At 54.9% G+C, this 14,609-nt stretch overlaps 1 protein-coding gene across 2 annotated transcripts; it reads left to right on the top strand.

Moving 5' to 3' along the window:
• The first annotated feature begins 1,867 nt into the window (after positions 1-1,867).
• On the top strand, positions 1,868-14,291 carry CDT1 (chromatin licensing and DNA replication factor 1). 2 transcript variants are annotated; one of them, XM_029075225.2, is made up of 10 exons: positions 1,868-2,210; positions 4,935-5,084; positions 6,925-7,157; positions 8,027-8,221; positions 9,486-9,631; positions 9,879-9,982; positions 11,112-11,300; positions 11,892-12,038; positions 12,127-12,328; positions 13,915-14,291. In XM_029075225.2, exons 1-10 carry the CDS (start codon positions 1,935-1,937, stop codon positions 14,082-14,084), a joined length of 1,812 nt encoding a protein of 603 aa, XP_028931058.1. In that variant the 5' UTR covers positions 1,868-1,934; the 3' UTR covers positions 14,085-14,291. The 2 variants fall into 2 exon arrangements, with proteins under 2 accessions (XP_028931058.1, XP_028931057.1); XM_029075224.2 differs by having other exon boundaries at positions 8,024-8,221.
• The last annotated feature ends 318 nt before the right edge of the window (positions 14,292-14,609 follow it).

Below are 14,609 nucleotides of genomic sequence, written 5' to 3'. Positions count from 1 at the left end.
CCACGCTGCTTCTCTACTATGTCTACTAGGATGGAAACGGACAATCTGCTTCCATTTTCTCTTCCTCCTGAAATAAGGGTTAAAGGGCAGGGGTGTCAGCGACCCGGTAAGGTCACCTCTCTCCATTAGGCTCCTTCCCCCTCGTTCACCCAGTGGAATTCCCTTAATTTCCTTTGAATTCCGGATGCCGAGGCTGGAGGGAAATCTGCAGAAGGAGGCCGTGGGAGGAAGCTTCGATCACTGGAGTCCTACCCCACAGCGGCATTCTGAGGACTGTTAGCCTAAGAAAGATTCAGAAGCAGCTCAGAGAACAGGCTGTAAATAATTTCACAATAACCACTCAACACCCCCAGCCCCGCAGCCAGTGAGGCGGTGGTGGAAAAGCTGGAGCAACAGAGGCTGCCAGCCTGTTTTGCTCTGCCATCTCTCTCCCCCGATTAGACTGTGAGCCCGTCGCTGGGCAGGGATGGTCCCTGTTGCCCAATTGTCCATGCCAAGCGCTTAGTACAGTGCTCTGCACATAGTAAGTGCTCAATAAATACTGTTGAATGAATGACTGTTGTCCAACTGTCCATTTCAAGCGCTTAGTGCAGCGCTCTGCACATTGTAAGCGCACAACGAATATGATCAAATGAGTGACTAGATATCTGCTGCCCAACTGTCCCTTCCAAGCACTCAGTCCAGTGCTCTGCACATAGTAAGAGCTCAATAAAAACTATTGAATGACTATCTGTTGCCCAACTGTCCATTCCAAGCATTTAGTGTAGTGCTCTGCACATTGCAAGCGCTCAATGCATATGATCGAATGAGTGAATGGCTCTCTGCTGCCCAACAGTCCATTCTAAGCGCTCAGTCCAGTGCTCTGCACATTGTAAGAGCTCAATAAAAACTACTGAATGACTATTTGTTGCCCAACTGCCCATTTCAAGTGCTCAGTGCAGTGCCCTGCACCTTATAAGTGCTCAATAAAAACTATTGAATGAGCGTGGCGCAGTGGAAAGAGCACGGGCTTTGGAGTCAGGGCTCGTGAGTTCGAATCCCAGCTCTGCCACTTGTCAGCCGTGTGACTGTGGGCGTCACTTAACTTCTCTGTGCCTCAGTTCCCTCATCTGTAAAATGGGGATTAAGACCGTGAGCCCCACGTGGGACAACCTGATTCCCCTGTGTCTACCCCAGCGCTTAGAACGGTGCTCTGCACATAGTAAGCGCTTAACAAATACCAACATTATTATTATCTGCTGCCCAACTGTCCCAAGCGCTCAGTCCAGTGCTCTGCACATAGTAAGCGCTCAATAAATACTACTGAATGAATGCATGCTGTGCGCAACGTAAGCGCTGAATCAATGCGACTGAGTGACTGCAGGTCGGAAGGCCCGGGCCTCGGCCTCTACTGCGGCGGCGCCGAGGACATTTGGCGCCAAAACGTCGGCGAGGCGCCGCCCTGGGTCGCGTGGCCGGGAGGGGGAGGGGTCGCGGTCGCGCGGCGCCGGAAGGGGCGGGGCCAAGGGCGATTTGGCGCCCAAACGTCGAGGAGGGGCCGTAGTGGGTCGCGAGGGAGGGGTCGCGCGGCGCCGGAAGGGGCGGGGACAAGGGGATTTGGCGCCCCAACGTCGGGGCGGGGCCGCAGTGGGTCGCGAGGGCGGGGTCGCGCGGCGCCAGGGGGATTTGGCGCCCAAACGTCGGCGAGGAGCCGCCGCGGGTCGCGAGGGAGGGGAGGGGTCGCGCGGCGCCGGAAGGGGCGGGGCCAAGGGATTTTGGCGCCCAAACGTCGAGGAGGGGGCCGCCGCGGGTCGCGAGGGCGGGGTCGCGCGGCGCCGGAAGGGGCGGGGCCGGGGATTTGGCGCCCAAAGCGGAGGGGAGGGGCGGGGCGGGGGAGCGACGGCGCCTGCGCGTGGTGGTCGGGAGCGCCGTGGTCCGTCCTCCCGCCGGCCGCCATGGCGCAGCGACGACTGACCGACTTCTTCGGGCTGAGCAAGGGCGGCGGGCTCCTGCGGCCTCCCGCCAAGCGGAGGGGCAGCGCCGGGACCCGCCCGGGGACCCCGGCCCGGGCACCCCCTCCCGACGCCGCCCCCGCCCTCGGCCACAGCGGCCGCAAGCGGAGCCGCCCCGGGGGAGACGGGCCCGCCGGCGACAAAGCCGGGAGGGCCGCCAGGAGGAGGCTGCTGCTGCTGCCGCCGCCGCCGCCCCAGACACACACGCCCACAACCCCGGTAGGTGAATCGGAATCACTACAGTATTACCATTTGTTAAGCGCCCACTAGGTGCGGAACACTGTTCTAAGCGCTGGGGAGATCCAGGGTCATCAGGTGGTCCCACGGGAGGCTCGCCGTCTGCATCCCCATTTTGCAGGTGAGGGAACTGAGGCCCAGGGAATAATAATGTTGGTGTTTGTTAGGCGCTCACTCTGTGCAGAGCGTTGTTCTAAGCGCTGGGAAGATCCAGGGTCATCAGGTGGTCCCACGGGAGGCTCCCAGTCTTCATCCCCATTTTACAGGTGAGGTCACTGAGGAATAGAGAATAATAATGATGTTGGGGTTTGTTCGGCGCTCACTCTGTGCAGAGCACTGTTCTAAGCGCCGGGGAGATCCAGGGTCACCGGGTGGTCCCATGTGAGGCTCACAGTCTGCATCCCCATTTTGCAGAGGAGGGAACTGAGGCCCAGAGAAGTGAAGCGACTCGCCCACAGGCCCCCGGCTGACAAGGGGCAGAGCCGGGATTCGAACCCATGACCTCCGACTCCCCAGCCCGGGCTCTTGCCACGGAGCCCCGCTGCTTCTCCCCCACCAGGCGGGCTCGGCCTCGGCCTCGGCCTCGGCCCGGAGACACTGGGGGGGCAAAGCCCTTAGGCCCCCATCTCTCTTCTGGGGGAGGGGGACATCCCCATCTCTGTTTGTTTCTTTATTTTTTTATCTATTTATGACCCGATTTATTGTGTCCATGAGGTGGCTGGCTCCGTGATTCTATTGATTGATTTATATCTTACCCGATTTTGTTGATGAGGGGGACAGACCCACGATTCTGTTGATTTATTGCCCAACTTATTTTGTTCATGAGGTGGACATCTCCAGCATTCTATTTATTTATTTACTTATTGCCCGACTTATTTTGTTCATGAGGGGGACAGCTGCATGCTTCTATTTATTTATTTATTTATTTATTTATTTATTTATTTATTTATTTATTTATTTATTTATTTCCCGAGTTATTTTGTTAATGAGGGGGACTTCTCCATGATTTTATTTTATTTATTTACTTATTTAATTCCCGAGTTATTTTGTTAATGAGGGGGACATCTCCATGATTCCATTTATTTATTTATTTATTTATTTATTTACTTATTTCCCGAGTTATTTTGTTAATGAGGGGGACATCTCCATGATTCTATTTATTTACTTATTACCCGACTTATTTTGCTCATGAGGGGGACAGCTCCATGATTCTATTCTATTTTATTTATTTATTTCCCTAGTTGTTAGTGAGGGGGACATCTCCACGATTCTATTTATTTATTCATTACCCGACTTATTTTGTTCATGAGGGGGACAGCTCCATGATTCTATTTATTTACTTATTACCCGACTTATTTTGCTCATGAGGGGGACAGCTCCATGATTCTATTCTATTTTATTTATTTATTTCCCTAGTTGTTAGTGAGGGGGACATCTCCACGATTCTATTTATTTATTCATTACCCGACTTATTTTGTTCATGAGGGGGACAGCTCCATGATTCTATTCTATTTATTTATTTCCCTAGTTATTTTGTTAATAAGGGGGACATCTCCACGATTCTATTTATTACCCCACTTATTTTGTTCATGAGGGGGACAGCACTATGCTTCCATTTATTTCTTACCCGATTTTGTTCATGAGGGGGACATCCCCATGATTCTGTTTATTTTCTCATTTATTTCCTTATTTTGTTCATGCAGTGGACATCTCCATGATTCTATTTGTCTATTATCCGATTTACTTGGTTAATGAGTTGGATAGCTCCATGATTCTATTTATTTCTTACCTGATTTTGTTGATGGGGGGACATCCCCATGATTCTGTTTATTTCTGTATTTATTGCCTTATTTATTTTGTTCGTGAGGTGGACATCTCCATGATTCTATTTATTACCTGATTTACTTTGTTAATGAGTTGGATAGCTCCTTTATTCTATTTATTTCTTACCCGATTTTGTTCATGAGGGGGACATCCCCATGATTCTATTTATTTACTGCCTTATTTATTTTGTTCATGAGGTGGACATCTCCATGATTCTATTTATTTATTACCCGATTTATTTGTTAATGAGGGGGACATTGCCATGAATATTTATATCTTTATTTATTTATTACCTGATTTTGTTAATGAGTTGGACATCTCCATGATTTTATTTATTTATTACCCAACTTATTTTGTTAATGAGGGGAGCGTCTCCATGACTACTTATTACCCTGTTTTGTTAATGAGGGGGACATCTCCATGGTTTTATTTATTTATTACCCGATTTAGTTTGTTAATGAGAGGGACATGCCTGTGATTCTATTTATTTTCATGTTGTCTGCTTTTTTTTGGCTCTCTTTTACGGTCTGTCTCCCCAACCAGAGGGTTCATTCATTTAATGGTGTGTGTGCAGAGCACTGTATTAAGCACTTGAGTAATAATGATGGGATTTGTTAAGCGCTTACTATGTGTCAAGCACTGTTCCAAGCACTGGGGGAGATACAGAGTGATCCGGTTGTCCCACGTGGCCGCCCAGTCTTCATCCCCATTTGACAGATGAGGTCGCTGAGGCCCAGAGAAGGGAAGTGACCTGCCCAAAGTCACACTGCTGACCGGTGGCAGAGCCAGGATTAGAACCCACGACCTCTGGCTCCCCAGCCCGGGCTTTTTTTCATTAAGTCACGCTGCTTCTGAGTAAACCCCGCTTTTCTCGTTTTTCAGGAGTCCAGTCCTTGCACCCCGGATGCCTGCCGCAGCTCACCCCCCGCATCCTCGGACAAGAAAGCGAAGGACCTACATACCGCCACCCTCCCCCCGCCCACCCCGAGGCCCAAGGGAGGGTCGCCAGCAGGCCTCGCTCCAGGGGAAAAGGTAAGCCCAATAATCATGATGGTATTTGTGAAAACGCTTAGTTTGGGCCAAGCACTGTTCTAAGCGCAGGGCTGATCAGGTTGTCCCACCTGGGGCTCCCAGTCTTCATCCCCATTTTACAGATGAGGCAACTGAGGCCCAGAGAAGTTGAGTGGCTGGCCCAAGGTCACACGGCAGACCAGTGGCGGAGCCGGGATCAGAACCCACGTCCTCTGACTCCCAAGCCTGGTCTCTCTCCACTGAGCCACGCTGCTTCTCAGGTAGGCAGAAGCTCCATCTCTCCAGCATAGAGAAGCAGCGTGGCTTCGCGGAAAGAGCACGGGCGTGGGTGTTGGAGGATGTGGATTCTAATTCGGATCCTCCGTCTGTCTGCTGTGTGACCTTGGGAAAACCACTTAACTTCCCTGTCCTCAGATACCTCAGCTGTGAAATGGAGATTAAAACTGTGAACCCCACATGGGACAACCTGACTACCCTGTATCTACCCCAGTGCTTAGAACAGTACTCGGCACACAGTAAGCTCTTAACAAATGCCATAATCATTTATGATTGTTATTATTATTATGAGCAGCCTCTATTGGGCGCTTGTTCCAGGCAGGGGAGTTGTACGATGGCAGGGAAAAGACGGTGCGGTTGACACTAGACCATTCTCTCCCGTTGCCCCTGGGCCTGACTGTTAAGATGACAGTTTTCATACGATGGTGGATCCCAGAGGCAAGGACTGAAAGTGGCAGGGGTCTCTGGAAGCGAGAAGAGTTGGGGCTGCAAAGGAGCCTGTCTTTGGAGTGATCCATCTCCTCCAAGAAGCCTTCCCAGATTAAGCCCCACTTTTGCTCATCTCCTACTCCCTTCTGCATCACCCTGACTTGCTCCCTTTGCTCTCCCCCCACCCTCCAGCTCCATGGGACTTATGTCTAGAGCTGTCATTTTATTTATTTGCATTGTCTGTCTCTTCCCATCTAGACTGTGAGCTCATTGTGGGCAGGGAATGCCACTGTTTGTTGTATTGTACTTTCCCAAGCGCATAGTACAGTGCTCTGCACACAATAAGCGTGTAATAAATACAAATGAATGAATGATTCGACGGTATTTGAGCGCCAACAGTGTGCAGAGCATTGTATTTAAACATTTGGGAAAATACAACAGTTGGTAAACGTGATCCCTGCCTACAGGGACCTTTAAGTCTACAGGGGAAAGCAAACATTTAAAACAGATTACAGATGGAGGAAATAGAGTAAAAGAATATTTATAAAAGTACCATGGGGCTAGGATGAGTATCATTCCTCCGTGGGTACGCTGCCCAGTGCATAGTTGACAGTAAGAGTTGGTGGGTGGGGAAATAGAGGGCTTGGTCTGGGAAGGCCTTTTGGAGGAGATGTGATTTCAGGAGGGCTTTGGAGGTGGGGAGAGTGGTGGACACGGACACGAAGAGGGTAAGAGTCCCAGGACCGAGGGAGAATGGGCAAGTGGTCAATTGGTTGTATTTATTGAGCGCTTACTGTGTGCAGAGCGCTTACTAAGTACTTAGTAAAGTGCTCTGCACATAGTAAATGCTCAATATTGTCATTTGATGGGGAAGGACAAGGTTTGGGAGGGAAGATGAGTGGTATTTTGGACACGTTAAGTTTGAGGTATTGGCGGGACATCCAAGTAGAGGTGTCCTGAAAGAGCGAGTCCTAAAGTTAGCTGTGCCCATCCTGGATGGAGGCCGATGGTGCCCGCTGTCAGCTGTGCGGGCGTGGATAGTCTCCTTCCCCTCAGGAGCTGGGCCCGGAGCAGCTTCTGAAACCCCCCCCCCCCCACCTGCTGCTCTGGCCCAACCTTACCTTGCCCCTCTCAGGTCCTGACGAAGCAGAGCCTCACGGAGCTCAAGTCCCGATTGGAGAGGATCCAGACGCTGTCCCAGAAAGTCAAGCTCCCTCCACCTTCTCTGAAGACCGAGTCTGACCTAAAGAGCCGCCTGAGCCAGGCCCGGACGCTTGAGGCCCGAATTCGGGACAGGAGGGCAGAAAGAGAGAAAAAAGCAGACTCCCAGAGCCCCAGGGAAGAGGTGAACCTTCAAGGAGAACCGAGGTGAGAAGTCGCTAGTGCCCGAGGGGTCGTGGAGGGAGGTCTGCAGGCGGGTTCCCTGTGACATCTCTCCGGGGTCTGAAGAAGGGGATGGGAAGGCGAGGCTGGAAGCCTTTCCTGGGAGGAGTGGGGGTGGGGAGGGGTGTCTCGGCCAGGCAGTCCTTGGCATCACCAGCAGCATTTCCCAAGCACCTTCCAGGAGCAAAAAACCCTACTAGGCTTTCAGGAAGAGGCAGGAGATTTAAAAGAGATGGCACCCCTGTCCTCCAGGAGCCGACGGTCTGATGGACAGGCCCTCGGTTCCAGGTCCCGGCGTGCCACAGCAGCCCTACGTTGGGTCTGTGCATGGAGGGTGGGTACGTCACCCCTTTACTCCTCCCTGATGGACACCTCTAGTGAGGCGGTGAGAGTGAACCTGACCTCCCCCAGCACCCGGAGCCGATGGAGCTGTAGGCCTCAGGTCTCTCCCTGCGCCTGCTTGCATTTAGAACTCGGTATGGGCCGGGATCTGTGAGGATTAGATGTTCTGGTCCAGGTGTGACTGACTGGCTGGAGAGGCCGGGGCCGTTTGGATTGAGGGTGTCGGCTCCTGCCTGGGGTGTCCTGGCCCACTCCCTCACCAGAGAGCTCTTGAGAGGAGGTTCTTTCTGGGTGCGCTTGGGGACGGGGACCAAGTGGGACTTGTAGGGCCCTCTCTTGCCCCTGGGCGGACCTTGGGAGCTGTCTGGAATTGGAGCAGGAATTGGGAAGCTGGCTCACCCATAGTGTTTGCCGGGCAGAGCGGAGGGTGAGCGTTTTCCGGCCCCTGGAGCTCTTCCCCTGCCGTGCCCTCCTGCCCCAGCCCAAAGCTCCGTTTCCTCTCCTCCCAGCAGCGCGTCGGCCCCCGCCTACCAGCGGTTCCACACCCTCGCCCAGGACACTCCTCCCGGCCTCACGCTGCCCTACAAGTACAAGGTCCTGGCCGAGATGTTCCGCAGCATGGACACCATCGTGGGGATGCTCTTCAACCGGGCCGAGACCGTGACCTTTGCCAAGGTCAAGCAGGGCGTGCAGGACATGATGCGCAAGTGAGTCCCGCTGGGGACCCAGGGTGAGGGGGATGAAGGGTGGTCTCAAGGACTGGGAAAACTGGCCCAGGAGGAGACGTTGGGATCCAGAAATCCCCAGCCCTCCCAAGCAACCCCGGTGATGGTTTGTAGCCTTGCAGGTATTAATCGATCAGCAGGCTCAGCCTCAAGGTTACAGTAAAGAATGCACGATTCCCGAGTATCCTGTCACCCATTGCTTCTCACCTCAGTCAGATTGGTCTGGCCTGTATAGGTCTTTTTAAATTTCCTTAAATGGTATTTGCTAAGTGCTTCCTATGTGCCAGGCACTGTACTAAGCACTAGAATGGATACAAGCTAATTGGGTTGGACACAGTCCCTGTCCCACATGGGGTTCAGGGTATTAATCTCTCTAGACTGTAAAACTGTTTTGGGCAGGGAACCTGCTAATTCTCTTGTATCATATTGTCCCAAGCGCTTAATCCAGTGCTCTGCATATAAATGCTCAACAAATACCATTCACTGATTGATTTTACAGATGAGGTAACTGAGGCAAGTTAGGTGACTTGTCCAAGGCCCCACAGCAGACAAGTAGTGGAGCGGGGATTAGAACCCAAGTCCTTTAACTCCCAGGCTCGTGCTCTGACCATTAAATCACACTGCTTCTCTTCGTTGAAAGCAAGTCGTGTCAGGAGCTGGTAAATTCTTGAGTTTATCTGCAAGCATGAGGTAGACCCAGGCCTACGTGCTTGAAAGCTGTTTGGAACCCATTTGGGGACCGCAGACCACCCAGTTTGAGCCGGACGAACTGTCCGAGAGGAGAGTGCTGTGATGCTGGGTTTGTTTTTTTTTAAATGGTATTTGTTAAGCGCTGTTCTAAGCCTTAGGATAAATATAAGTTAATCAGGTTGGATACAGTCCCAGTCCCACATGGGGGTCACAGCTAAGTAGGCAGGAGAACAGATTTTGAATCTCATTTTACAGTTGGGGAGACTGAGGCCCGGAGCAGTTAAGTGACTTGCCCGAGGTCACACAACAGGCAAGTGGCAAAGCCAGGATTAGAACCCAGGTCCCCCGGCTCCCAGGCCTGTGCTCTATCCCTTAAACTACGCTGCTTCTCTTGGTTGAAGGCAAGTCATGTCAGGGAGTGGTAAATTCTTGAGTTTATATCTGCAAGCATGTGGTAAACCCAGGCCTGTGCTTCCCTAACTGTTCCCGAGTTGCGCTCCCTCCCGGTCAGGTTGGTGGCCCCGGGCTCCCTCACCTTCCCCTTTGGCGTTTGCAGGCGGTTCGAAGAGCAGAACGTCGGGCAGATCAAGGCCGTGTACCCCAGCTCGTACGAGTTCCGGCAGGAGAAGAACATCCCCACCTTCAGTGACAGCGTGAAGCGGTCGGATTACCAGCTGACCATCGAGCCCGTGCTGGGGCCAGGTGGGTAGTGCCCACGACAGCCCAGCCTTCGGGGCACCGGGCCGGGACTCCCTGCTTGGGAGCTTAGTTAAGCCTCCGAGCCGCCTCCTCGGTCCGGGTGCTGGATCGGGTCGTCAACTGCCCCCTGCCAACGGAGGCTCCCTCCGGGTCCGGTTCTCCTGCTGGTGGGGGTGTCGGTCCGTCCCCACCCTCCACCCACTGCTCCAGGGACTGATGGGGCACGGTCTCTCTCTTTCTGTCCCGTCAGCGGAGCTCACGGAAGGGCGGCCCCAGCTGTCCGCATCCCACCTGCTGCAGCGTCGGCACACCTTCGGCCGCAACCTGGTGAACCTCGTGAAGGAGCATCACAGGGTGAGGGGGCCGGTCTGGGCCGGGGACCTCTCCGGGGCCCCGTTTCTCTGGCCTCATTCGGGTCGCTTGCGTTGCTGCCGGGATTCCCGGCCGGGTCTTTGGCTAAACCTCCCGTGGGAAGGCAGCAGGGGATTTTTGTCCCAAGGGATTCTGGAAAGGAGGGATAGTCTCTGGTCCTTTGGGCGACTCTGGAGCCCCGGGAAGGAGCTCCGCCTCGGCGGAAACACTGAAGCCCGAGTGGGACTGAAGCGGGGAGTTCTAGAGTGGGGGCGGGGGGCGTCTGACGGGGTGAGGACGGGCCCCGGGAGCCAGGGGGGCATGTGTTCAAGGGGCTTGATTACTAGTTGGGTGGGCTGGACGTGGTGAGTCTCCGGGGTTGGCTGCAGGCTGGTGGCAGGGGAGGGAATGGGGTATGGATGAATTGGGGCGGGTCGCTAGAGGGGCAGCGGAGAGGTGGTAATAATTAGAGTATCTGCTATGCGCTTACTATTTGCCAAGGCCTGTACTCGAAGCTTGGCAGGCAGAAAGTGCTGAGGTGTGAGGTGGGACATTTGGAAATTAAGAAAGGAGGTGGGATTCTAGAAGGGCTGTAAAGAGTGCAAGAGCTGGGGCCTGTCAGAAATGGGGAGGGGTTAAAGCAAGAGGTCGGGGGTGGGAGAGGTGAGAACAGGGCACAGTGAATAGGTTAGTTTTTGAGGAACGAAGGATGGGAGCTAGGGTGGGGTGGAAGAAGAGAACCGTTAAGTAGAGGAGAGAGCGGAGTGCCGTAGAAGTCAGACACGGTCCCCGTCCCACCCGGGGATCACAGAGTAGGGAGAACAGGTATTGATCCCCCGTTTTACAGATAAAGGAAGTTGAGGCACAGAGAAGTTAAATGACTGGCCCAAGGTCACATCACAGGGACGTGGCAGAGCCGGGACTCGCTCCCAGGCCTGTTCTCTTTCCACTAGGTCATGCTGTTTTTCTCGTCCTCGTCTCCCCGTCCCCCAGGCTAAGAGCGGGGGCTGTCACCCCCTTGTGTAGCCACCCAGCCCAGAGTTGAGAAGGTCTGGGCTGGCTTCAGGGTCCCAGGCGCTTGACACCTCTCCTCTCAGCCTGAGCCTGAAGTATGCGACTCTTCCTCCCCTAGGCTTTCCTGGCCTCCCTCAGCCCCCCGCTGGCCGTGCCGGACGACAAGCTGACACGTTGGCACCCGCGCTTCAACGTGGACGAGGTGCCCGATGTGGTCCCCGCCCAGCTGCCCCAGCCGCCGCAGACAGACAAGCTGACCACCGCCCAGGAGGTGCTGGCCAAAGCCCGGACCATGCTGTCGCCCAAGGTGAGGAGGGGTGCCCCGGGGCGGGGGCTCGGGTGGCCGGGGGGGACCCCACCGGGACCCGAGCTCCCTCTGTGACCGACAAATGGGGGAGTGGACTGGCCCCTCCAGCTCTGCCCACAAGGCCGGAGCTCAGGGCAAGACCTCCGCCTTGGGGAATACCTTGGCTTGCTACTGACGGGCTGGCCCGTCCGGACTCGGGGTGACCGCATTCACGATGATGATACACTCTGGCATCCCTGGATGTGGTCAGATCCACGGATCAAAACACATAAAAAAAAAAATCAGCCTCATTTTACCGATGAGAAGGCAGTCACCCGGTGCTTGAGGCCGAGGGGCAGCAGGCCCGTGTCGGACTCGCTACCGCCGGCCCGCGGGGTCCGTCGAGTACGGTGACGTCCGAGCCCTGGCCTGGGTGTGAATTTTCAGTCGTGCGCTTCTGGTGTAAATGGGAATGGTGCAAGTGGAAAAGAAACCCCCTTTGTTCTGCAGTGACTCAGGCCCTGCTTTTGGCCGGGTCCTGCAGGGTAGGCTGTGGCAAGGGGGAGGGGACTCCCTTGCCCAACTGCCTTGACTCTCCCTCCTCGAACACAGATGGAGAAGGCCCTGGCCAACGTGGCCACGAAGACGGCAGAGAGCAGCAGCCCGGTCCAGACCGCCGCCGGGGAAGCCTGTAAACCGGTCTCCCCGGCCACTCCGTCCAGTGCCCTGAAGGGCGTCTCCCAGAGCCTACTGGAGAGGGTGAGTGGGGCGGGAAGGGCGGGGCGGGAACGGGGAGGGACGGCGGAAGGCGGCAGCGAGCTGACGGTTGACTGGGCCCCTCCCCAAGATCCGGGCCAAGGAAGCCCAGAAGGTGCAGGCGCTGATGACCCGGAACCCGCGGCGGGAGGAACGGCTGGACCTGCTGGCTCGGTTGCCCGAGATGACCCGTCTCCTCCGCAACGTCTTCGTGGCCGAGAAGAAGCCGGCGCTGGCCATGGAAGTGGTGTGTGCCAGAATGATCGGCAGCTACCGCTCCGCCATGACCTCCGGTGGGTGACCGGGGCCCCAGCCCGGGGGGGGTGGTGGGAGCGCGGTGCCCGTCAAAGCCGCCGGCTGCCGTTACGACGAAGCCGAGGCCAGCGGCGGCAGGGGTGAGGGTGCCCTGCCTCCCGGAGACCAGCTTCCTTGTATAGGTGTGCTGGTCTGGGCCTCTCCCTTGCCCAGAAAAAGCCACCCAGAGTGTCCCGCCTTCGCCGTAGATGCAGTCTGGCCAATACGACATGCCCACTTGAGCAGGGTGGTTCCCAAGATCAGTTTCTACCCCCACCCTCCCATCGTGAGAAGTGAGGGTGCTGCACAGTCAATCAAGCGATGGGAAGCAGTATGGTCTAGCGGCAAGAGCATGGGCTTGGGAGTCAGAAAATGTGGGTTCTAATCCTGGCTCCGCCACTTGTCTGCTGTGTGACCTTGGACAAGTCACTTAACTTCTCTGCCTCAGTTACTTCATCTGTAAAACGGGGATAAAGACTCTGAGCTCCCATGTGGGACAGGGAATGTGCCCAACCTGATTACGGTCTCTCTACCTCAGCACTTAGAACCGTGCTTTGACACACAGTAGGTGCTTAAATACCATAATTATTATTATTGAGCACTTCCCATTTGAAGAGCACTATATTAAGCGCTTGGGAGGGTACAGTGCAGCAGAGTTGGGACACAGATTCCCTGCACACGGTAAGCTTTCGCTGCAGAGGGGGAAATAAGAAAAAGTAGGAAAGCAGCGGGGCGCGGGGTCTGGTCTGTTGCATGCTGATCCTGTTTTCTGCGGTTCTGGGGGCATGTCAGGGCAGAAGTGAAGATCTGCGTACCTAGAGGGACCGTTTCTAACAATGGGCAGGGACCGTCTCTATCTGTTGCCAATTAGCACATTCCAAGCGCTTAGTACAGTGCTCTGCACATAGCAAGCGCTCAATAAATACTATTGAATGAATGAATAACAGGCTTGAAATGTGCTGGGTTAGCAGAGGTGCCAAGCCTCTGCTCTAACACTCGGGTCATCAGGCCAGTGACTTCTGGTGTGCGTAGAGCTTACCTTAGGGCCGGGGCAGGGAGACCCCCGTTGACTTAGAGCTGTTCCAGAACCTCCAGGCCCTTAGCCAATCCACCTTCTAGACTGTAAACCCGGTGCGGGCAGGGATTGTCTCTCTCTATTGCTGAACTGTACTTTCCAAATAGTACAGTATTCTGCACACAGTAAGTGCTCAATAAATACGATTGCACGAGTGAACGGCAGTGAGTTGGTGTGGTAACGTGTCTGAGGGACCCCCTGCAGTTACCTCTTTCAGGGCCTTCGTTCTTTCCTGGCTGTTAGAGGTCACCCCTCCCCGGGCACTCCTGCTGCCACGAAGCACATTCCCAGATCCCCCGGCATTCAAGGACGTTGGGAATTCCTCTCCCCCCAGCTTCACGGGGTCGGGAAACACCCTCAAGGACTCCTTGTCCGTGTGGCTAGAGCACACCCGTCCCCCACCCCCTCTAAACCAAACCACCCTGGGCAGCTCGCGGGTGCCTGGACAGGGAAACCGCCTACCCCATCCGGATCGAGCACCACTCACCTGCGGACGCTCTCTCTCTGCAGGAGAAATGGAGAGACACCTGCGGCTGTTGACCGAGCTTCTCCCCGACTGGCTCAGCGCCCACCCCATCCGCACAGACACCTACCTCAAGCTGGACAAGACCGTAGACCTCAATCTTATTTCGGAGAGGCTGGCTAAAATAACCAGAGCAGAGGAGGAGGAGAAGTCGTGAGGGTAGGGCTGCCCTTCGGAGGAGCTCCCGGGACGCTTGGAACGCCGTTTAACGTCGTCTGGCAAAACTAAGGTGTGGCGGGGAGTCCTGCAAAGTGACCGAGACTCCCGCATCTTATAGCTCCAAGGACCTGGTTTGGTTTTATTTTCTGAGGGACCACCAATTTTATACGGTGTAATCACATAATAAAGGCAACTCTAAGAGGGAGCTGCAGTGATTTTTCTCGGCTGTTGCCTCTGCCCCGTCTAAGGTAAGGCTGGTCTTGGGAGCGAGAACTTTGGTCCGGCGAAACCCTTGTGGATTGTAACGTGCTTTTTCTAAGAACAGAGCTCGGAGGGGCTTGGTGCGAATCGCCAGCAGAGGAGCGACGTTGGATGTGTTTGGCACAAGGTGACCCTTCTTCCACACACCCCCCCCCCCCCCGCCCTCCACCGAGAGAGGGACAGGACCAGAACCGAGTCCAGGCTCCCGGTCGGACTGATCAGACTTGAGCGCGCCAAAATGAGGCAGAGACGAGTCTACTGA

This window comes from Ornithorhynchus anatinus, chromosome 11 (assembly GCF_004115215.2).
Source record: "Ornithorhynchus anatinus isolate Pmale09 chromosome 11, mOrnAna1.pri.v4, whole genome shotgun sequence".
Taxonomy (NCBI): Eukaryota; Metazoa; Chordata; class Mammalia; order Monotremata; family Ornithorhynchidae; genus Ornithorhynchus; species Ornithorhynchus anatinus.
The sequence above is the reverse complement of the archived record's forward strand: the minus strand, read 5'-3'. Positions and strand labels throughout refer to the sequence as shown.